Here is an 18,859-nt window from a genome sequence, read left to right on the forward strand (position 1 = left end):
TGTTCTTCATTTTTGTTGCCATATAGGATTCCATTAAATAAAGTGCACTTTGTTAATCCATTCCACTATTATGATCATTTCATTTGTTTTCCAGTTCATGGTTTGAAGGTGAATGCTTTTATGCACATTCTTGTACAGATCTTTTTCTGAACATACATACACATTTCTCTTGGATATATATCTGGATATAAAAGCTGGTTTATAGGGTATGCATATGGTCAACTTTTCAAAATACAGTCAAATAGCTCTCCAAAGATACTACTATGTCCTTATCAGTACTCTGTGCGATTAGTGTTTTTAATGTAGCTGTTTTGGGGATTATGTAGTGGTATCTAGTGGCTTAAATTTACATTATCCTCATGACCATTAAGGATTAGCACTTTTTCTTATATTCATTGGCCACTTTTGCGAAGGTCTACTACTGGCTTGGACCAGAATGGTATTGAGTAGAAGCATTGATAGTAAGCATCTTTGTTCATTCCCAAACTAAAGTGAAAAGTAACATTTCAAAGAGAACATTTGGGGATTTTAATTGAGATTACATAAATTCTGCAGATCAATGTTGAGAGAAGTAACACTCATACAGAACTGAAGCATATAGTCTAAAACTTGGTCTATATCTCTGATTTTTATTTAGCTATTCTTCATGCCTTTTTGATAAAATTAAGATTTTTTTTAAAATGTCTTATATTTTGTCACATTAATCCCTAAATTCTTTTTTATGTTATAAATTGCTTATTTAAATGTAATTTTCTGTTGGTTATTTTCCTATTGAATTTTAACTCTTTTTTGTATTAAGTTTTTTTGTCTAAAGAGTGTATAACCACCTTACTCATGATGTTTATTCATTCTAATTATTTGTCCGTGGAGTCATCTGAATTTTCTGTGTATGTGATCATATCTCTGAATGATGACAGATGTCTGGCAAATTTTGAATAGATTTAATGATGGTGGGCACTCGTGTCTTTCAATGATTTTTTTTTTTGCTTTTTTAAGGGCTGCACTTGCAGCATATGGAGATTCCCAGGCTAGGGGTCCAATCGGACCTACAGCCGCTGGCTTATACCACAGCCATAGCAACATCAGATCCAAGCTTTGTCTATGACCTACACCACAGCTCAAGGCATCGCTGGATCCTTCATCCACTGAGCGAGGCCGGAGTTTGAACCCGCAACCTCATGGTTCCTAGCCAAAATTCGTTTCCGCTGCGCCAAGATGGGAACTCCTAGTGATTTATGATTAAAAGTGGTGATTGCTTCAAGTTTTTAGATATCCCTTACCTGGTTAAAGAATTTTAATTTCTAAACCTTTACTTTGATGAAGCTGTTTATGTACTTCTGTTTGGCTGCTTTCGGCTAATTTATGTTTATGAGATTCATTGATGTAATTATATTTAGTTTTAGTTTGTCCATTTTTACTGCTTTAAAATATGTGTTTTACTCTATGACCATGCCCCAATTTACCCATTCTATTATAGGTAGATATTTAGTATAAATTTTTAAATGTGTCTGTTTCCTACACAATATTGTGAATTTCTTGTAATTTGGGACAGTATCTGATTCGTCTTTGTCCTGGCACATGGTATGTACTGAGGAAATAGTTAATGAGCCATCAGATGATGGTTATTTAAGTGTGCAGTCATCACATTTGTTGGAAATATTTGGAATAGAATTTAAATTTTCTAAAATTTATTAATTCAGATGCTATTTTAGTTTATCCTTGAGTTGATGACATTGCTGACAACAAAATTAATCTCTATTCTTTCTTACTGTCATTTATTATTATTGCTTATTTATTTGGGCATTTGATAAAACTTAGTTAAGCGCTTTGTTTTATATGGCTTTTTACTGTCCTTTTATTGTTTAATTTCTCCAAAGAGCATATGCATTTCTTAAAGTCAGGAACTCAGTCATCTATCTTAGAGCACCCAGAATAATATTGGCTATTGAAAGAATTCAGTTATTTAATTCACTTGAGTAAGCGAACTTGAATATGTACTTCAACTGATTATACCATTTGGTGGTTGAATTTGTTCATCTGAAGAGGTTAATTTGTTTTATCTGAATTTTATTACGTTGTATTCTTTCCACATAGAATGAAGGCAGGAGATCTTTTAAAATTGATAGTGATGACGAACCACATACTTCTAAAAAAGATGAGGTTGATCGAGCTGTGATATTGTTTAAACCCATGGTATCAGAGCCAATTCATATACACAGGAAGTCTCCACTTCCAAGATCTAGGAAGATGGCTACAAATGAAGTAAGTACAGGTGTCGGAGCATGTCTTTTTTGAAGTAAACTAACTGTATACTTTAATAAAACAGAAAAGAAAATACAGCTTTAATTATCAAGCTTGGAAACCTAACAGATTTTTAATTGTCAACTTTATTTTTCAAAATAAATTTTTGAGAATATAGAGGTAGTTAGAAAATACAAAGATTAGTTTTAAAATTTGGAGCTTTATGAATAGTTTTTATAACAAAGTTGAGTAAAAATGTAAAATAAGGCCTTTCTAAGAATTGATCCATTTTTTTGTCTTGTTGCTCTAGGTTATTCTAATGAAGAACTTTTTTAAAAAGTCTGATCTAATGGATCAGGAATAATCTTTGCTTAAAGTAGTGAGGAATTGCCAGAAATGTTCCAGTAACATTCAATGACACTGTAAATTAAAGTGTAAAATTCTAAATTGTTTACCTGATTACAAAAATCAGTGTAGAAATTTGAAAATTTGATGCTATATATATAGTTGAAAAATTTACCTCTGTATTAAGATCTACGATTAAATAGCTTAGGCTAATTATATGATCACTAATAAACAGTTAAATAACTACTATAATAACATTTAAAAAAATTAATGTTTTAAAAAACTACTATAAAAACATTTAAAAAGAAAGTTGAACCATTGGAATGAAGCTTAAGTCAGTCTTTAACATCTGTATACATTTTTATACTTGAAATACCTTTATTTCAGGTTATTTATATTCTCCATAGTACTGATTTGAGATCTGTGTTTATGTTTTCTAAATGCTTAAGTAAAAGTATAAAGCAAAAGTTTAACCTTAAGAATCATCAACTTTTAAGTGAGAAAAATATTTTTTGTTGACGATTGATTAAATATGCCAAATCTTAAGTTAGGCATACACCTAGCAGTTGGTAAATAAAAAGAAAAACACCAACGAAAAATTATGCTTATTTCTATAGCCCCAAGTTATACAAACATAGTGCTTTTTGATTCTCAAGTTTCAAATATGTGTCCCAATTTGACAATTATGTATAGAAAAAATATCCATCAATAAAATAGATTGCTGTACTTTTACAGTGGGAATGTATACTATTTAAGATTCCCATGAATATAATATTTTAAGTTAATTATAAAAGAGAATGATTCATAATTGTAGAATTTGAGATTATTTGTTCTATTATAGCTTAATTTAAGAGTGAGAAACTTGGGGTTATGTTTAGTTATCTTTAATTTCAGAAAATTGGGAAATGACATATATTAGTATAACCTAAACTACCATTTATGTGAGGGCAGTGATTTTGATGTTGTTGAATTAAATAGTCTGCAATTTATCACATTGTTTAGAATTTCACTATTAAGACTTATTCTGCTCTCCAAAATAAAGTCTATAACACTGATACAGGCAAATGTATTCTGAGTCTTCATTTCGTAACCATCTATATATTCGTAAAATCTTCAACAAAATCACTGCCCTCTGTTAACTCTTAAAACACAGAACACATTTATAAACCTTTTTTCTCATAATTACTTAAATAGTTGCTTTCAAGAAATTGTTTCTATGCCATGCTAAACTTTTACTTCCATAAGGTAAATTATTCAAGTAAAACCTTGAAGAATTTTTCCAGCGTCCATCGTCTCCGTGGATATCAGAAGTTTGTACTTCCAAAAGACACACAGAGAAAAAGACTATTCTCTTCATTTTGTGCAAGTAGATTTTACTCTGTCCTCACTGTCTGAAACCTGAACATGCAAACATGTAAAATGAGAATGTTTGCTGCATGTTTTGCCTACTGAACTCTGTTATCTTTGGAGGGGGTAAACAAACAGGTTGAAAGTGTAAGCAAATACAACTTGAATCCTCCATCTTATGACCTCTAATTTTTCTTTTGTCTGGCAAACAGATTTTCTTTTATACATTATGCACGTTGAAGTCTCTTTAACTCTTTGCAGAGTTCTTTAGTGCTTTGGGTTGAAAAGTTTACCCAATGTAGCATAAAAATTCTTGAATATCTAAAATTAACCAGAATTTTCATATTTTCAAAATTACTAAGATAAAAAATTGTTAAAATCGGAGTTCCCGTCATGGCTTTAGTGGTTAACGAATCTGACTAGGAACCATAAGGTTGCGGATTTGATTCCTGGCCTCGCTCACTGGGTTAAGGATCCTGCGTTGCCATGAGCTGTGGTGTAGGTTGCAGACGTGGCTTGGATCTGGCGTTGCTGTGGCTGTGGTGTGGGCCGGCAGCCGCAGCTCTGATTAGACCCCTAGCCTGGGAACCTCCATATGCCGCAAGTGCGGCCCTAAAAAGACAAAAGACAAAAAAGTATAGATATACATGTTTAAGTCAATCCCAATAAAATATAGTTGTAAAATCCCAGAAAAAAAAATTGTTAAAATCTTTCCAGTTCTAAGAGGGAAGGGAGAACTATTAAGCAGTATAAATATTTTGTATATTCAAGATAATAAGGTAATTCTTATAATCATTATCACAATTAGACTTATGAGTCCTATCAATTTCTCAAATATTAAAATATATGGCTCCCAAATTACTGTTTAATAGTTTTTTAAAAATTGATGAACAAATGCAAACAAACTGTATTTTTTTTTCTTCCTGATCATTTGGCTCTGTTATATCTAACTTTGCATGCTCTGCTTTTTTTTTGTCTTTTTTTTTGTCTTTTTTTTTTTTGCCCCTTTTCTCACTTCCAGGAAGAGAGCCCCCTGAGTGTGTCTAGCCCAGAGGGTACTGGTACCTGGCTGCATTACACCAGTGGTGTGGGTACTGGGCGTCGAAGACGCAGATCAGGGGAACAAATCACTTCTTCCCCTGTCTCCCCCAAATCATTGGCTTTCACATCCAGTATTTTTGGCTCATGGCAACAGGTTTTTAAACTTTACTTCATTAAACATTTTTCCTCCCCGCATTCAGAGCAACAAACAGCTGTCTTTGAGGACATCTAATCCCTTATATTATACATCAGAGTAAATCCTTCTGTTTTTAATTTTGAATTCACTTAAAAATGCTAGTGATATCTGACAGTATTTGAGGGAAAGAAACCACTTACACTGCATGTATGTAGAATTTTTACTGGGAGGGTTTTAAGTATCCAGGATTTAAAAATTAGTAAGTTTTATATTCCTGGAAATTTAGCTTTTTAATACAATTTTTTTAAAGTAAATAAATCTTTCTTTGACTTAATTGTACTTTAAAGCATTCAGAAATGAAATTCCATAGTTTTGATGGATGGTAAGAAAATGTAACAACCTTTCCCCCCATCATTGAAAAATACATTTCATTTGGAATTTGCTGAGAATGTGAACATTTTTTAAAATACCAGAATTTTGTGGCCCTGTATTAATTACCAGGATACATCTAATACTGATGGTTCTCTCCCTCACATTCTATTATCTGCAAGTATCTAATTTAATTACATACAGTATGGTTTTTCTTTTAGTTGTATAGTATTTTAATGCTTTTTTAAGATAAAAGGGGACAACGTGTATGTGCCCGTCAACAATATGCCCCAACAAAGGGGGTGAAATTAAACTGACTTCAGAAGGACTTTCTGTGATGACATTTGGAAAGTTAAAATACTATGGAATTTTTTTGGTTTGTTTTGTTTTTATTACAATGGAAGGTCTGCTGTTACACATGACTTTTCCAAGAATTTCAGCAATTTCCTTTTGGAAATACAGTGCATTTGATTATAGGAAAAGGGATTATGGTATCCATTAAGGCTGTGAATATTTAAAGGTTACTCTGATAAAGCCTGTGCATGGATCAGTAATTGTATGGTGATCTCAACAGTCTCTGTCTGTCTTTTCTTTTGTTTGTGATTGTATTTCCTCCTTCAAATACAGGAGCTGTTTAAGAGTGGGCATTTGGCTTCTTTTAAGAGAGAGTGAAATTATATCAGTCTATTAATTGTTTCTTTTCATCTGCCTTGTTTCATACATGATTTTAATTCTGAATGCCTGCTTCGCACCACTTCATTGCAAGGACCTCATATGAAATGGACTCCCTTCAGAAAGGGATCTTGCATGATCTTTCATGTTTTATGTATTTCTACTAATATTTATCATACAGCTTATTAACCTTTGTCTGTCTGGAACAGGCTGCAAATGAAGTATGGATTTTAAATTTATTTTACTGTTTTACTTCATTTATTTTGCTTTCCTTGTGCAGGTTGTATCTGAAAATGCAAATTACTTGCGAACACCAAGAACTCTTGTGGAACAAAAGCAGAACCCTACTGTAGGTATGTGGTCTAAATGAAACTATTTTGCAAACCTTCTTAAACTCACTATTTTGCACACATGTAAAATTCTTCAGAGGTGAAAGCATGACCAAATGCTATGCTCTAGTTTTTACTTAACATATACTAATTCAGAAATGTTGACTTGTAAAGCTCAAAATATACAATAAAATTTTGATGAAATGAATGAAAAATAACATTTAATTTTGTTTTATAACCCTTTTGAATGCCTATAATGTAAACTGCTTAGTCCAATTATCAATGCTTATTTTTAATCTTATATTTTGTTAAGTTAAAATCCCAACATATTTTAATATAGGAAGGAAATTTCATTTTTCCTAGTTGATAAAGAAGAAAATACGCTATTGCATACAAAAAGAGCCTTCTACTTTTCTGATTTAAGATTTTAAGTGGAGAGTGTTTTAAACTCTATCTGGGTGTATTAATTGTCCTTTTGATCATCTCTTAAAACCAAAGCAAAACTAATGTACAACGGCAGTGACCTATAGAACATAATTAGTTCTTTGCTAATATTCAAGCAAAACAACATTGAAAAAGACCTTTGTAAACTTATTATTTTTGCCTTTTAGGGCTGAATATGCAGCATATGGAAGTTTCCAGGTTAGGGGTCCAGAGAGAGCCAGCCTACGCCACAGCCACAGCAACTCGGGATCCGAGCTGCATCTGCGACCTACACCACAGCTCATGGCAATGCTGGATTCTTAACCCATTGAGCGAGGCCAGGGATCCAACCTTCAACCTCATAGTTACTAGTCAGATTCGTTTCTGCTGTGCCACAACGGAAACTCCCATTTTTTTGTTTGTTTGTTTTAAGCTCATTGTTGATAAACTAGATGAGATAGTGACATATTATTTTCTGTAAAGAGTTTTCTAAATTGGTTTAATAACAGCATAAACAAATTTTATTATGTTTCAACTATGTATTTACTGTGGTTTCTATGCTGAGTATATAGTGTCCATTGCTTTCTACATACTTGAAAAGGCTTTCTTTTATTACATATATTTTATGTTGATTCTTTTTGATATCCCTACAGTGTCTTGCCAGATGCATACACACACACACACACACACACACACACACACACACACACACGTATGTATACACACACATATACACACATATGTTTATATATTATTCCTTTCTTTGTGTGACATAATGTATTTGATAGAAATTTAGTTAATCCTTACCCAGTGGTAAAAGTGTTACTTGAGTATAAAGACTTTTGCTATAAGTATCAATTTACACTGGCTAAAGTTTTTTTGCTAATAATGTGTTTCATTGGGGTCTTATTAATTAAGATCTTAAGTCATTGAAGTATTAGAAATTTAAAGTGATTTAGGCCAGAATGACCATCTAGAAGGTATTGTTTCACCTAGTCTTCTCACAAATAAATAAGCTTCTTTTTGCTTTATTTCATAACAGATATTGATACCTCAGATTCAGGGGCATCAGGAAAGCTTCTTCATTTATAGACATACATTCAAAAATATTGATTTAATATGATGTAATTTGTGCTAGGAGAGGTTTTTTTATATGGCCTGCTTATGCAAATTGATTGACAGAATTCCTTAAATTTTTATAATAGTATTTTTAATACTTTTAATATGTATATGTCTAATTATTATATAAGCTTTTTTTTTTCTTCAAAAAACATTTTCTCTAGTGTAAAATACCTCCATTTGTACATGTGATAAATAGTGGTGGTGATTGTATTAAGTTGACATTATATGTGAATTGTGAGCCTGTTCAAGGCACTGCCAAATATGTGTGGTAAGAGCCATGTTATTGCATGCTGCATGAATTCCCAATGTGAATGGAAGAACACCCGTTGTTGTATGTATTTTCTCTAACTCCCATCAGGGTCTCACTGTGCGGGCCTGTTTAGCACCTCGGTGCTCGGGGGTTCTTCAAGCGCACCTAACCTACAGGATTATGCTCGTACTCATCGTAAAAAGCTGACCTCTTCTGGCTGCATAGATGGTATGTGCACACATGCACACACAGATTCATACCTACACCCATGCACACACCCATGAGCATATTTCTCAAAGGCAAGCCTAAGGCTACTGACTGATGCAAATGGAATCCTTTGCCTAAGTGAACTCTCAGTGCTCTGTTACCCACTACTTGGGTCCATGTTTCATCAAACAGTTAATTATAGTTAGACTTACAGTACTTGTTCAATGAGTATTTTGTTGTAATGTGAAATTTAAAGCTGCATTATGTATACTCTTCTTTTAGGTAGTTAATAAGCCACATTATAAAGAATAAATCTTCCTTTGATCTTTTAAACATTTGTTCATTGTTAACCCTTTATTTATTTATTTATTTATTTATTGTACTGGTATTGATCTAAATAAATAATGTGACTGGAATGTTTGTAAGTAGAAGAAAATATATTGGAAATATTCTTCTAAGAATAAATATAAGATGAGAATATTTTAGGATCCCTAGTTGAAGGAAATCCTCTCGCTATTATTAATACATCTTGTTTTAATATTCAGAATGTCTCTTAAGGCTCATGGAAGCCTATGTTTTGTTAGTAGGAGTGTTTGTTAGACCTTTTAGGATTAGCTCTATTTAAAACTTTTTCTCACATATCCACAAATTTATTTTACTCAGTAAAACATGGATTTACCAGAATTGCCAGCTCATCCTGCTTTTCTTTCTTTTGTATATTTCATTAAACACTTTGCCTCTATCATCAAGCCATTTTACTTTTTTTAACCAGTATTTGGCTTATTACCCTCTTTTCATTGTCCCTTCTGCATGTCACCTAATTCTAACCTCCTTATATATTTGTTTTTCCCCCTCTTTTTTTAAGTGTCCTTCTTTTGGTAGCTGTTACGAATTTCAGGTACCTGTTTTTCTCTTTCTCAGACGCCACACGCGGTTCTGCTGTTAAAAGGTTTTCTATCTCATTTGCTCGACACCCAACCAATGGTACGTTTTGCTTTTATTTTAAAAGATAATCCCCTGCTTCATCCTTTTTTATTTTTACTTTATTTCAAAATATGAGGTATACAGTATCATTCTTCTCTCAGTCCTTAATTTCAATTGGCATACAATTCTAACTCATTCACTCAAAATATGATACTGTCTAGCTCCCCTTTTCAGCTGTAATTTACACAATAATTTAACACTACCCATCAAACTTTTAAGTGACCCACAATGATGAAGAGTTTGAATACTTAATTACCACCTAAAAATTCCTTTTGATTTCTCAAGTGATCAATCTATATAATTTAAAAAATACAATTAATATTTTATCTTAATTCTTAATAATTTCAATGGTTTTTTCTTCCTAATTTCTTTTCTGATCACATGGTTGTTTTATTAAGCTGTTTAACAAAAATACAGGGCCACACCGTTCAAATAGCCTGACGTATCTTTGAGAGGTTCTTGGGAATCAGGGGATGAAGGTTTCACTGTGTAACATCATTTATCCCTGGCTATCTAAAGCAAAACCCAGCTTGGTCTGGAGCACTCTGAAAACTTCATTCAACATTCAGTTTGTCCTCATGTGGCAATATGATTTGCTGCTGCCAGGCAACCCAATTTTGGAGAGTACCATTGCTTTTTTGTTAAAATTTGAAGGCTCCTGATAGGAAGAAGATGAAGCTGAAAATCTAGACAACTGATTCAATTTTTGAGGCTGATCAAGGTGTATTGTGGCCATTATTTATAAACTGAATTCTTACACTATTACAACTTTCTTACACAGAGCTTTTTCTTATGGTATAAGAGGGAGTATTTACTGATCATTTTGAAATGATTCAAGATTAAAGAATTTAAAAAAAAACAGTACAGGTTTTTGCTTTTATTTGGAATGAAAGTGTTCTTACCCCCTTCACCTTTCTTTTTCTTTTTAACTGCAAGAAAGCCTTTCAAAAACTCAAGTCAGGTCTTTCAAGAACTTTTTTGAAGTTAAAGGATTGAACATAAGCTTACAATTATTCTCTTCCTCTGGATCCTATAACAGCACACCTAATAAGTGTGCTAACACTTGCTGAAGATGTTTTAAGAAAATCTGATCCTCAATAAATGAAAATTTAACTTTAAAGTTTAACGTGCTTTCCCTTCATTGTAGCTGTTTAAATGCTACTTTTGGAAGAAAAAGATCTTATCTGATACAGCTGCAGCTTCTAAAGAACCATAAAAACTTAGAAGAAAAACTGAAGTCACAAGAAAAACAGAAGTCACAAAATTCTAAAGAAGAGGCATTGCAGGTTTAAGACTGACTATAGTTTTTATGCAGAATGGTTATGTGTTTATAGCCAGTGTTGCAAGTTTTATATAGGAGAAATCTGTGTTTACTGAAGCTTGGGGAAAAAAATTTTTTTTGTTAAGTTTAGCAGAAAATAGAGTAATTTTATATTCTTTTGGCTTAGGCCTTTTTTTAAAATATGAATTTTCCACACATTGTGTGACTCGATGCATATAAAATGCATCCCTTTCAACTCTGGAAATATTTTTTTGGGTCTTCAAATTTTTTTTTTCTTTTTTATGCTGTGTTGTCTAATCTGTCCTATGACTTGTCATTTGATTCTTTCTTTGACTTTTTATTCTCCTTAACTTTCATGTTTTTTCCATCTTAACACATATCATGGACTTATCCCTCCCCTTCATCTTTAGTTCAAGGAACATGGTGAAACAAGTATCTTCTGACAGTGCTTTACCTTATTTTCTGGGCCTCTGTGCAGAACACCTACACCTCTATAGGTGCTGGTCCGTTTCCTCTGTGGAATTTCTAGGCTCCAGTGGTATGTTTTTATAGCTTCTAAACATGACAGCAGGGTGGCTTTTTAAATTATTGCGCTAACCCTTTCATTGTGCAGTAGAGAAAAAGCATACTAAAGATAGGTGGAAAAAGATGTAGTCCAGAGAGACTTGATTATATTGTTATTTGCCTGTTATAAAATCTGAAAGGCAAATGCAAGAAAACAGTTGTTACAAAAGACTTATAGACATTCTGAGGAAAGGATTAAAAAAAGAAACCCACAATGTTGAGTTTAGTGTAATGCAAAGAAAGGGTTTGCGCTTATTTGCATGAATCTTGTACTTTAGAAAAAATGTAATACTTGGTCAAGCCTAATTTCTTTAGTGCTTAACTTAGGTGCTTTAGCTGCTGCTATGGTATTATAGTTTTGTTTTGTTTTGTCTTAAGTTTATGTAATGTTCTCTCATTCTTTGGTTTTGTGCTTGAAAATCATACATATCAGTTTTATAACTCCTTTGGTTAGTTTCATTGGAAGATTAGATTCTCTTTTAACCAGAGTTTCCCTGTTCCAACTAAGAGATAGTTCTTGGGTTAATATATTCTAACATTGAAGCAGAGAGTTTTCCCGTCTATTTGAGTTTAGTTAATTTTTACTTTTAAGAATATTAGAGTTTATGTAAAAACTAAATATTAAAAATATTTCTTTTGGGGGAAAGTTACTTTAAATTTTTGAAAAAGTAAATACAGAAAGACTTGTTGTTTTAGCTGTATATAAAAGCAATTTTAAAAACCGTTCAGTTAAATAAAGTTTAAATAAACAGGCAGAATTTATAAAAAGTGAATAACCTATATCCAATTTGTTTTTTTAAAAAAACTGTATATTTAAGTGCTTTTGTTTCAATGATGGTATTAATACATATCTGCATGGTTTGTTTAGTGAAATATTTGTGTTTCTGTGCCATTGTTGAATGAGAGTATTTGTACTTTGTATTGCTTTTTACTTGGCCTGACTTTGCTCGGCTAGCAATTTCCAACAATAGAATTATTGTGTTAAATCAATTAAGGTAAGTGAAATATGTTTTAGAATTTTAATTTCATTGTAAATTAGTGGATGTTGTTTTGGGGTCACAGTAGAGAGTATTGTTGGCCTTGATATGACTAGAAAAATATTTTAAATCACTCTTCACAAGTAATCACATAATTGTTTTTCAACAAGAAGTTACTTTTACCATTCTGGCCTCAGGGACACATCATGGCAACAGTGTATTCACCAGTCAAATAGACCCGATTTTAAAAAGTAATACCTGAAAAAAATGTGGATTTTTTTTTTCTGTCACCCCCCTCCAGGTTTTTTCTTTAAGTATTATTCTTAGATTTTCCCAAAATACAGGGTGAAATTGTGTGCATGCTGTACTATGTGGTTACTTTTAAAATGAAATCTTTGTCACATCTTGTTCCAACCCCATACTGCATAGCATCTGGTGTCATGACTTCAGAAATCTCGTGTGTTTGCATGTGATAGATTGAAAAGTCTCAAACTGTCCAGCTTTAAACAATGGTCTTCTTCCTTTTACATTAATGATTTTTTAAATATTCAAATTTGTTTTTGTTTTTTTCCCCTCAGGTTTTGAATTGTATTCAATGGTGCCATCTATTTGTCCTCTAGAAACTCTTCACAATGCCCTATCTTTAAAGCAGGTGGATGAATTTCTTGCTTCCATTGCTTCTCCGTCAAGTGAAGTTCCATGGAAGACCCCTGAAATTTGTAGGAAAATTATTATTATTATTTTATTTTTAGATAGTAGATATTATCTGAATATAAAATGAATTATGAAAACATAAATGGTGATATTGAATAGAATTTTAGGAGAGAAAGGGGTGTAGAAGAACATAATTTGGAATTCATTGGTGAGATATGCAACAAACATAGCACTTTTCTTGACTCTTTCCCGAAGTCTTTTTTTCTTAAAAAAGGCGGGGGGGGGGGGGAAACCTAAGACCCAGCAATAAAAGTCAGCAACGTATAATATAAAGTCATGATCTTGTTTTCATATTCCTGTTGTATGTCATTTTATAATAAGCTTCTTAAAAATGACAAAATACCATTCTGCATTAACCCACACATGCCCACATGCCCATCCCCTCACACCTTTAGGTAAGCAATCAAATAGATTCAGAAAGAGCATTTAACTAATGAGAGAAAATTAGGACAGCAGTTTTTCAAATTGTGTTCTGCAGAAAATACTTTGAAGAGGTTAATTCCTGTATATAAAGGAAAGGGGTTCACAGCTGTGTAAGTTTTGGAAACTTTTATTATATCTACCTTCCTCTGGAGAGGTGTAGTTATATCAGCATATAAATAGGTAAGGTTCTTTTATAAGGAAAGCTATAGACCCACACTTTCCAAAACTTGTTGAGAATACACTTTTTGGTAATACTTTTAAACATCATGTAGAACTATTCTGAGGGACTTCAGTTTGGGAAATGTCCAGGAATACATTTTTAGGTGTGAGAAATCAGCTGGCCATTGTCATTTTCAGCTCAGAAGGATCCTTGACACATTGGGATTTCCAGTTTAGGAAGCATCCACTTGAGAGAGAGTGCTTCAGTTAGAGTTAAGTCTTGCTAGTCATATCGTAATAAAGCTATGGACTTTCTGTGTATACCAGCTCCTTTTTATAAGGAGAATGCTGTAAATATGTTTCTCCCAAGAATAAAATTTGAGGTTTCAGGATGAAAGCCACTTTCATGTCTTGCTGTTACTCTCTTCCCTTTCCTGGGCAACCACGTTGTGTTATTCTGCAGAGTTCTGTTCATACGGTGTCTGTCCAAATGGTGCTCCTTTCATTTCCGCCTTCCCCTTTCACTTCTGGTGGTAGAGGTCAGCTTTCAGCCATTAGTGGTAATGGAGAGGTATCCTGGAGTGAATGATCTAAAATATTTTACTTTAGGAATGGTTTGGGGAATTAGGTTTCAGTTTTAAAGTGGCATGTGAATGCGTCTGATTCTGAGAATTGATAATACTCCAAGTAAAATAATAATCTCCATGCCGTAAAGTCAAAATCAGGAAAATGAAGGATACTTCTCCTTTTTTGTTTTCTGTTAGCTGACGGAACAGACAGTGCTGCTCCTCACTACACAGTAGAGAACCTGAATAAATTCTCTTTTTCCCTTTTACCATCCTCTTTATACTAAATATGTCACTGCTTTCCTGGAGCAGAGATTTGTAATCTTAAAATAGAGATTAAAGAAAGATTATAATGAGTAAATAAGAATTTTGGGGAAACATTATGCTATTTGAATTTAGAAGATCTTTAGTAAATGACTTAAAGGTAAAATATCAATAATAATGACATCTGTTTTGGAAAGAGAATTTTGGTGAAATATTTACAGAAAGGTAATCTTTGAAGATTTATTTTGTGGCATTGCTGTTTTAGGTGGCTTCATTTCTCTGGTTTGCAAATTCAGTTCCTTGAGGTTTATTAATGAAATGAAGGATAATAAATTCATTTTCCAGTTCTAATTAACTATTTTCTATGTCATGGATGTACGTCGTACCCCAATCCCTCTAGCTCTCTTAAAATTTCATCCCATTACTTAAAATTTCATTCCATTACTCTAGCTCTCTTAAAATTTCATTCCATTACTAAGGGAACTAGATAAGAAAGTAAATATAGTTAATGAAGTTCATAGAATTGGATAAACCTTAATCTAGTTCATTGGTCTTCAGACTGTATTTCAAAGAGCTTTTGGAAGTTCAGTGAGGAAGAGAAGGATGCTGAGTGATGAGGCCTTGTGTCTTCTGTGGCTGCTTCATCCAGAGCACTTACTTTGATCCAACTTATTTCAGATTTCATTTGAGAAAAGTTTACTGTTTTAAGGAAAAAACCTAGAAAACTCAGGTCTCCCAAAGTATATGGTATTTTCATCCTTTTTGAATATTAAAGAAAATAGGGTGCCACTTATAATGGGTTACCTGAATTCTGTATTTTGTAGTATAACTGCAGAATTAATATTTATTAATCGCAGCATATTTACATTATTTATACTTAATTCCCTGGACTGTCCAGGAAGTAGCATCATAATGTAGAACTATACTGAATTTGTGGGAGAAGACATTGTTAGCATCTGTCATTCACAGATTTTTTTTCTCACCTAGGGTAAAATTAATCAATTTTATGGTGGCTGGTACCTAGCTTACAATGGGGCATGACAATATCAGATTAGGGTGAAAGGTGTGGGAATACTAATTAGGTAAGTTAGAGGTGAAAGTTAGAATGGGATAAAAAATGCAAGCCGGAAGGAGCTACGTAATGATGTGGTGCTTTATATATTTTAGGGATTTTTTAATAATCACTTGTATATTATTTAACTAGTGACTACTTTAGTCTTCTGCCAGTGAAATTTATGTTCATTCAGTATAGGTGTCAACTACCTAAGGCATATTTGCCATAATGGGCCAACATATTGATTTTTCAGTGATACTGTTTATTGCTATCAGGTCCTTTTCCAAAATTGCAAAAATAGGCAAATCTGTTTTTTGTTACCTCCTCACCTCCCATTGTCTAGGAACACAGAAGCTTATGCCAGTAGCTTCCCCACTCCAGCCTTTACTTTTCCAGAGCACCTCATAGAATTATCCCTCTTTGGAGTTCCCATCGTGGCGTAGTGGTTAACAAATCCGACAAGAACCATGAGGTTGCGGGTTGGATCCCTGGCCTCTCTCAATGGGTTAAGGATCCGGATCCAGTGTTGCCGTGAGCTGTGGTGTAGGTCACAGATGCGGCTTGGATCCTGTGTTGCTGTGGCTCTGGCGTAGGCCGGTGGCTACAGCTCTGATTAGATCCCTAACCTGGGAACCTCCATGTGCTGCGGCAGCGGCCCTAGGAAAAAAAAAAAGAATTATCCCTCCTTGTCCTTTACACACCTCCTAATCTTCCCACCTTGAATAGAAAGAAAAAAAACATGTTTTAAAGTCTTCTGTGTGGATAAATTTCAAGTGGGTAATATAGGAAGATAATCTGATATAATTATTTGATCTAGTTAGTTTAGATTTGATAGAATGGTCAGGAATTTTATTGAATTACCATGTTGTTGTTTTCCAGCCTCTTCAACTTCACGTCCTAGTCCAGTAATGAGAAGAAAAGTATCTTTAAATACATATACACCAGCAAAGATCCTCCCAACGCCACCAGCTACGGTAAAGAGCACTAAAGCAAGCAGCAAACCAGGTTAGGAGTGTGTGTGAATTTGTGGATTCCACATAACAATCAGAGGAGCAAAAATAGCTTGTAGGTGTAAAACTCTGTTTTTAAGTAGGATCATAACACTCTAGGAACTCTGTTATTGTAGCCTTTTGATCTATTTGGAGTTTGTTTTTCCCTCTCTTAATTACCCTATTTGATCATGATACGTGGTGTTTTTAATATACGTTGCTGAACTCAATTTGGTTTTAAGGATTTTTGCACCTGCATTTGTGAATGATCCTTGTCTGTAGTTTTCTTTTTTCTGCAGTGTCTTTCAGATTTTGAGTATCAGGATAATGCTAGCCAGATAAAATGATTTGGGAACTATTTTCTCCTCTCATATTTTCTGAGTACGATTTTTAAGATAATAAGATTTTTTGAAAGATTTCTTCCCATAATTTTGACAGAATTAAATTTTTGTGGTGGTTTAGGTAACTTGTATTTTTCAAGGAATTTTTTCATTTTATCTAAGTTGTCAACTTTGTTTCTTTCTTTTTTTTTTTTTTTTTTTTTTTTTTTTGGTCCTTTTGCCATTTCTTGGGCTGCTCCCGCGGCATATGGAGGTTCCCAAGCTAGGAGTCCAATCAGAGCTGTAGCCCCGGCCTAGGCCAGAGCCACAGCAATGCAGGATCCGAGCCACCTCTGCAACCTACACCACAGCTCACAGCAACACTGGATCCTCAACCCACTGAGCAAGGCCAGGGATTGAACCCACAACCTCATGGTTCCTAGTTGGATTCAGTAACCACTGAGCCACGACGGGAACTCCCTCAACTTTGTTTCTTTATTATCTTTTTGATGAATCTGGTAATAACCTCTCTCGTCCATGATACTAATAATTTGTGTACTGCTTTTTTTTCTTGATCACTCTTACTAAGGATTTATCCATTTTATTGGTCTTTTCAAAGAACTGGATTTTGGCTCTTTTTCTGTTTTATTTATTTATTTTATTATTATTATTTTGGCCACACCCATGGCATGCAGATGTTCCCCAGCTAGGGACCAAACCTGCACCGCAGCAGCAACTTGGGCTGCTACAGTGACAACATTGGATCTTTAACCCACTGAGCCACAAGAAAACTCCCTCTTTGTTTTATATTTTACTGATTTCTGCTCTTTATTATTTTATGCCTTTTACTTACTTTGAGTTTACTTTTATTTTCTATTTCTAGATTCCTAAACCACTGATTGTAAGACATTTCTTCTTGTTATAAAAACATTTAAAGTTCTAAGTACTTCTTTAGTAATGTCTTACAAAACATGCCGTGTTTTCATTTTGGTCAGTTAAAATATTTTCTTATTTACTTTGTAATTTCTTCCTTGAGTCCTGGAAAATTTAGAAACATACTGGTTAATTTACAAATATTTGAGGTGGGAGCAGGGTTTGAGTATCTTGTAACCAATTTATTACTTAATTCCATTGTAATTACAGAACATATACTGAATGATTTCAGTCTTTTGAATATCAGTTTTTATGGCTTAACATTTAGCCCTGGTATATTTTAAATGTAGCAAGTATATTAAAAGAGAAGGTATAATCCATAGTTTATTGATGTAGCATTGTGTAAGTATCCATTAGGTCATGATTGTTGATAATATTACTCAGATCTCTATGTCTTTACCATTTGGGGGCAGGCAACACATACAAGGGAGAAGAGGTTCTGATGGTTATTCTAGCAATTGCTTAGAGATCAGTTTCCACTCACAAAATTATGGAATTGTCTGCTTCTCTCTTTAATTTGGTCAATTTTTATTTTGTGAATTTTGAAATCCTGTCATTAGTGTTTAGATATTTGATTGTTAAAACTTTCTAATGTATTGACTCATTTATGATCACGAAATTTCCCTATTTGATTTCTAATAATGCTTTGTCTTAAAGTTTATTTTATCTGGAGTTCCCGTCGTGGCGCAGTGGTTAACGAATCCGACTAGGAACCATGAGGGTGCGGGTTCGGTCCCTGCCCTTGCTCAGTGGGTTAACGATCTGGCGTTGCCGTGAGCTGTGGTGTAGGTTGCAGACGCGGCTCGGATCCCGCGTTGCTGTGGCTCTGGCGTAGGCCGGTGGCTACAGCTCCGATTCAACCCCTAGCCTGGGAACCTCCACATGCCGGGGAGCAGCCCAAGAAATAGCAACAACAACAACAACAAAAAGACAAAAGACAAAAAAAAAAAAAAAAAAAAGTTTATTTTATCTAATGTGAATTTAGCTTTTTCAGCTTTCTTATGCTTACTTTATGCATGGCATATATATTTTTAACCACTCTGTCCTCATATTTAAGGTGATCTTTTGCAGATAGCATATATTTGGCTTTTTTAAAAGGCCATAGTTTCAGTGTTTATACTCCATTAACATTTAATGTAATATTAATA

The 18,859-nt window shown here is 33.6% G+C and overlaps 1 protein-coding gene across 50 annotated transcripts in view; it reads left to right on the forward strand.

The window, feature by feature from the left end:
- Nucleotides 1-18,859, forward strand: part of PPIP5K2 (diphosphoinositol pentakisphosphate kinase 2) — a 94,007-nt gene that overhangs the window by 70,899 nt on the left and 4,249 nt on the right. For 4 of the 50 annotated variants that reach the window (XR_002341839.2, XR_014838443.1, XR_014838447.1 and 1 more), the window contains 8 exons: nucleotides 2,095-2,262; nucleotides 4,955-5,128; nucleotides 6,432-6,504; nucleotides 8,384-8,503; nucleotides 9,404-9,466; nucleotides 11,159-11,286; nucleotides 12,868-13,008; nucleotides 16,349-16,474. Coding sequence is in view for 43 of the 50 variants with exons in the window: in XM_085014151.1 (XP_084870277.1) it covers nucleotides 2,095-2,262; nucleotides 3,832-3,948; nucleotides 4,955-5,128; nucleotides 6,432-6,504; nucleotides 8,384-8,503; nucleotides 9,404-9,466; nucleotides 11,227-11,286; nucleotides 12,868-13,008; nucleotides 16,349-16,474 (1,042 nt within the window). In the remaining 7 variants the exon portion in view is untranslated. Of the gene's footprint in view, nucleotides 1-2,094; nucleotides 2,263-3,831; nucleotides 3,949-4,954; nucleotides 5,129-6,431; nucleotides 6,505-8,383; nucleotides 8,504-9,403; nucleotides 9,467-11,158; nucleotides 11,287-12,867; nucleotides 13,009-16,348; nucleotides 16,475-18,859 lie in introns of all 50 variants that reach the window. The other 46 variants (XM_085014166.1, XM_021084580.2, XM_085014168.1 and 43 more) reach the window with 21 other exon arrangements.

Source organism: Sus scrofa, chromosome 2 (genome assembly GCF_054392235.1).
Source record: "Sus scrofa isolate SSC_HxYL_T2T_F1_AM1 chromosome 2, Sscrofa_HxYL_maternal_Yorkshire_Landrace_v2.0, whole genome shotgun sequence".
Lineage (NCBI taxonomy): Eukaryota > Metazoa > Chordata > Mammalia > Artiodactyla > Suidae > Sus > Sus scrofa.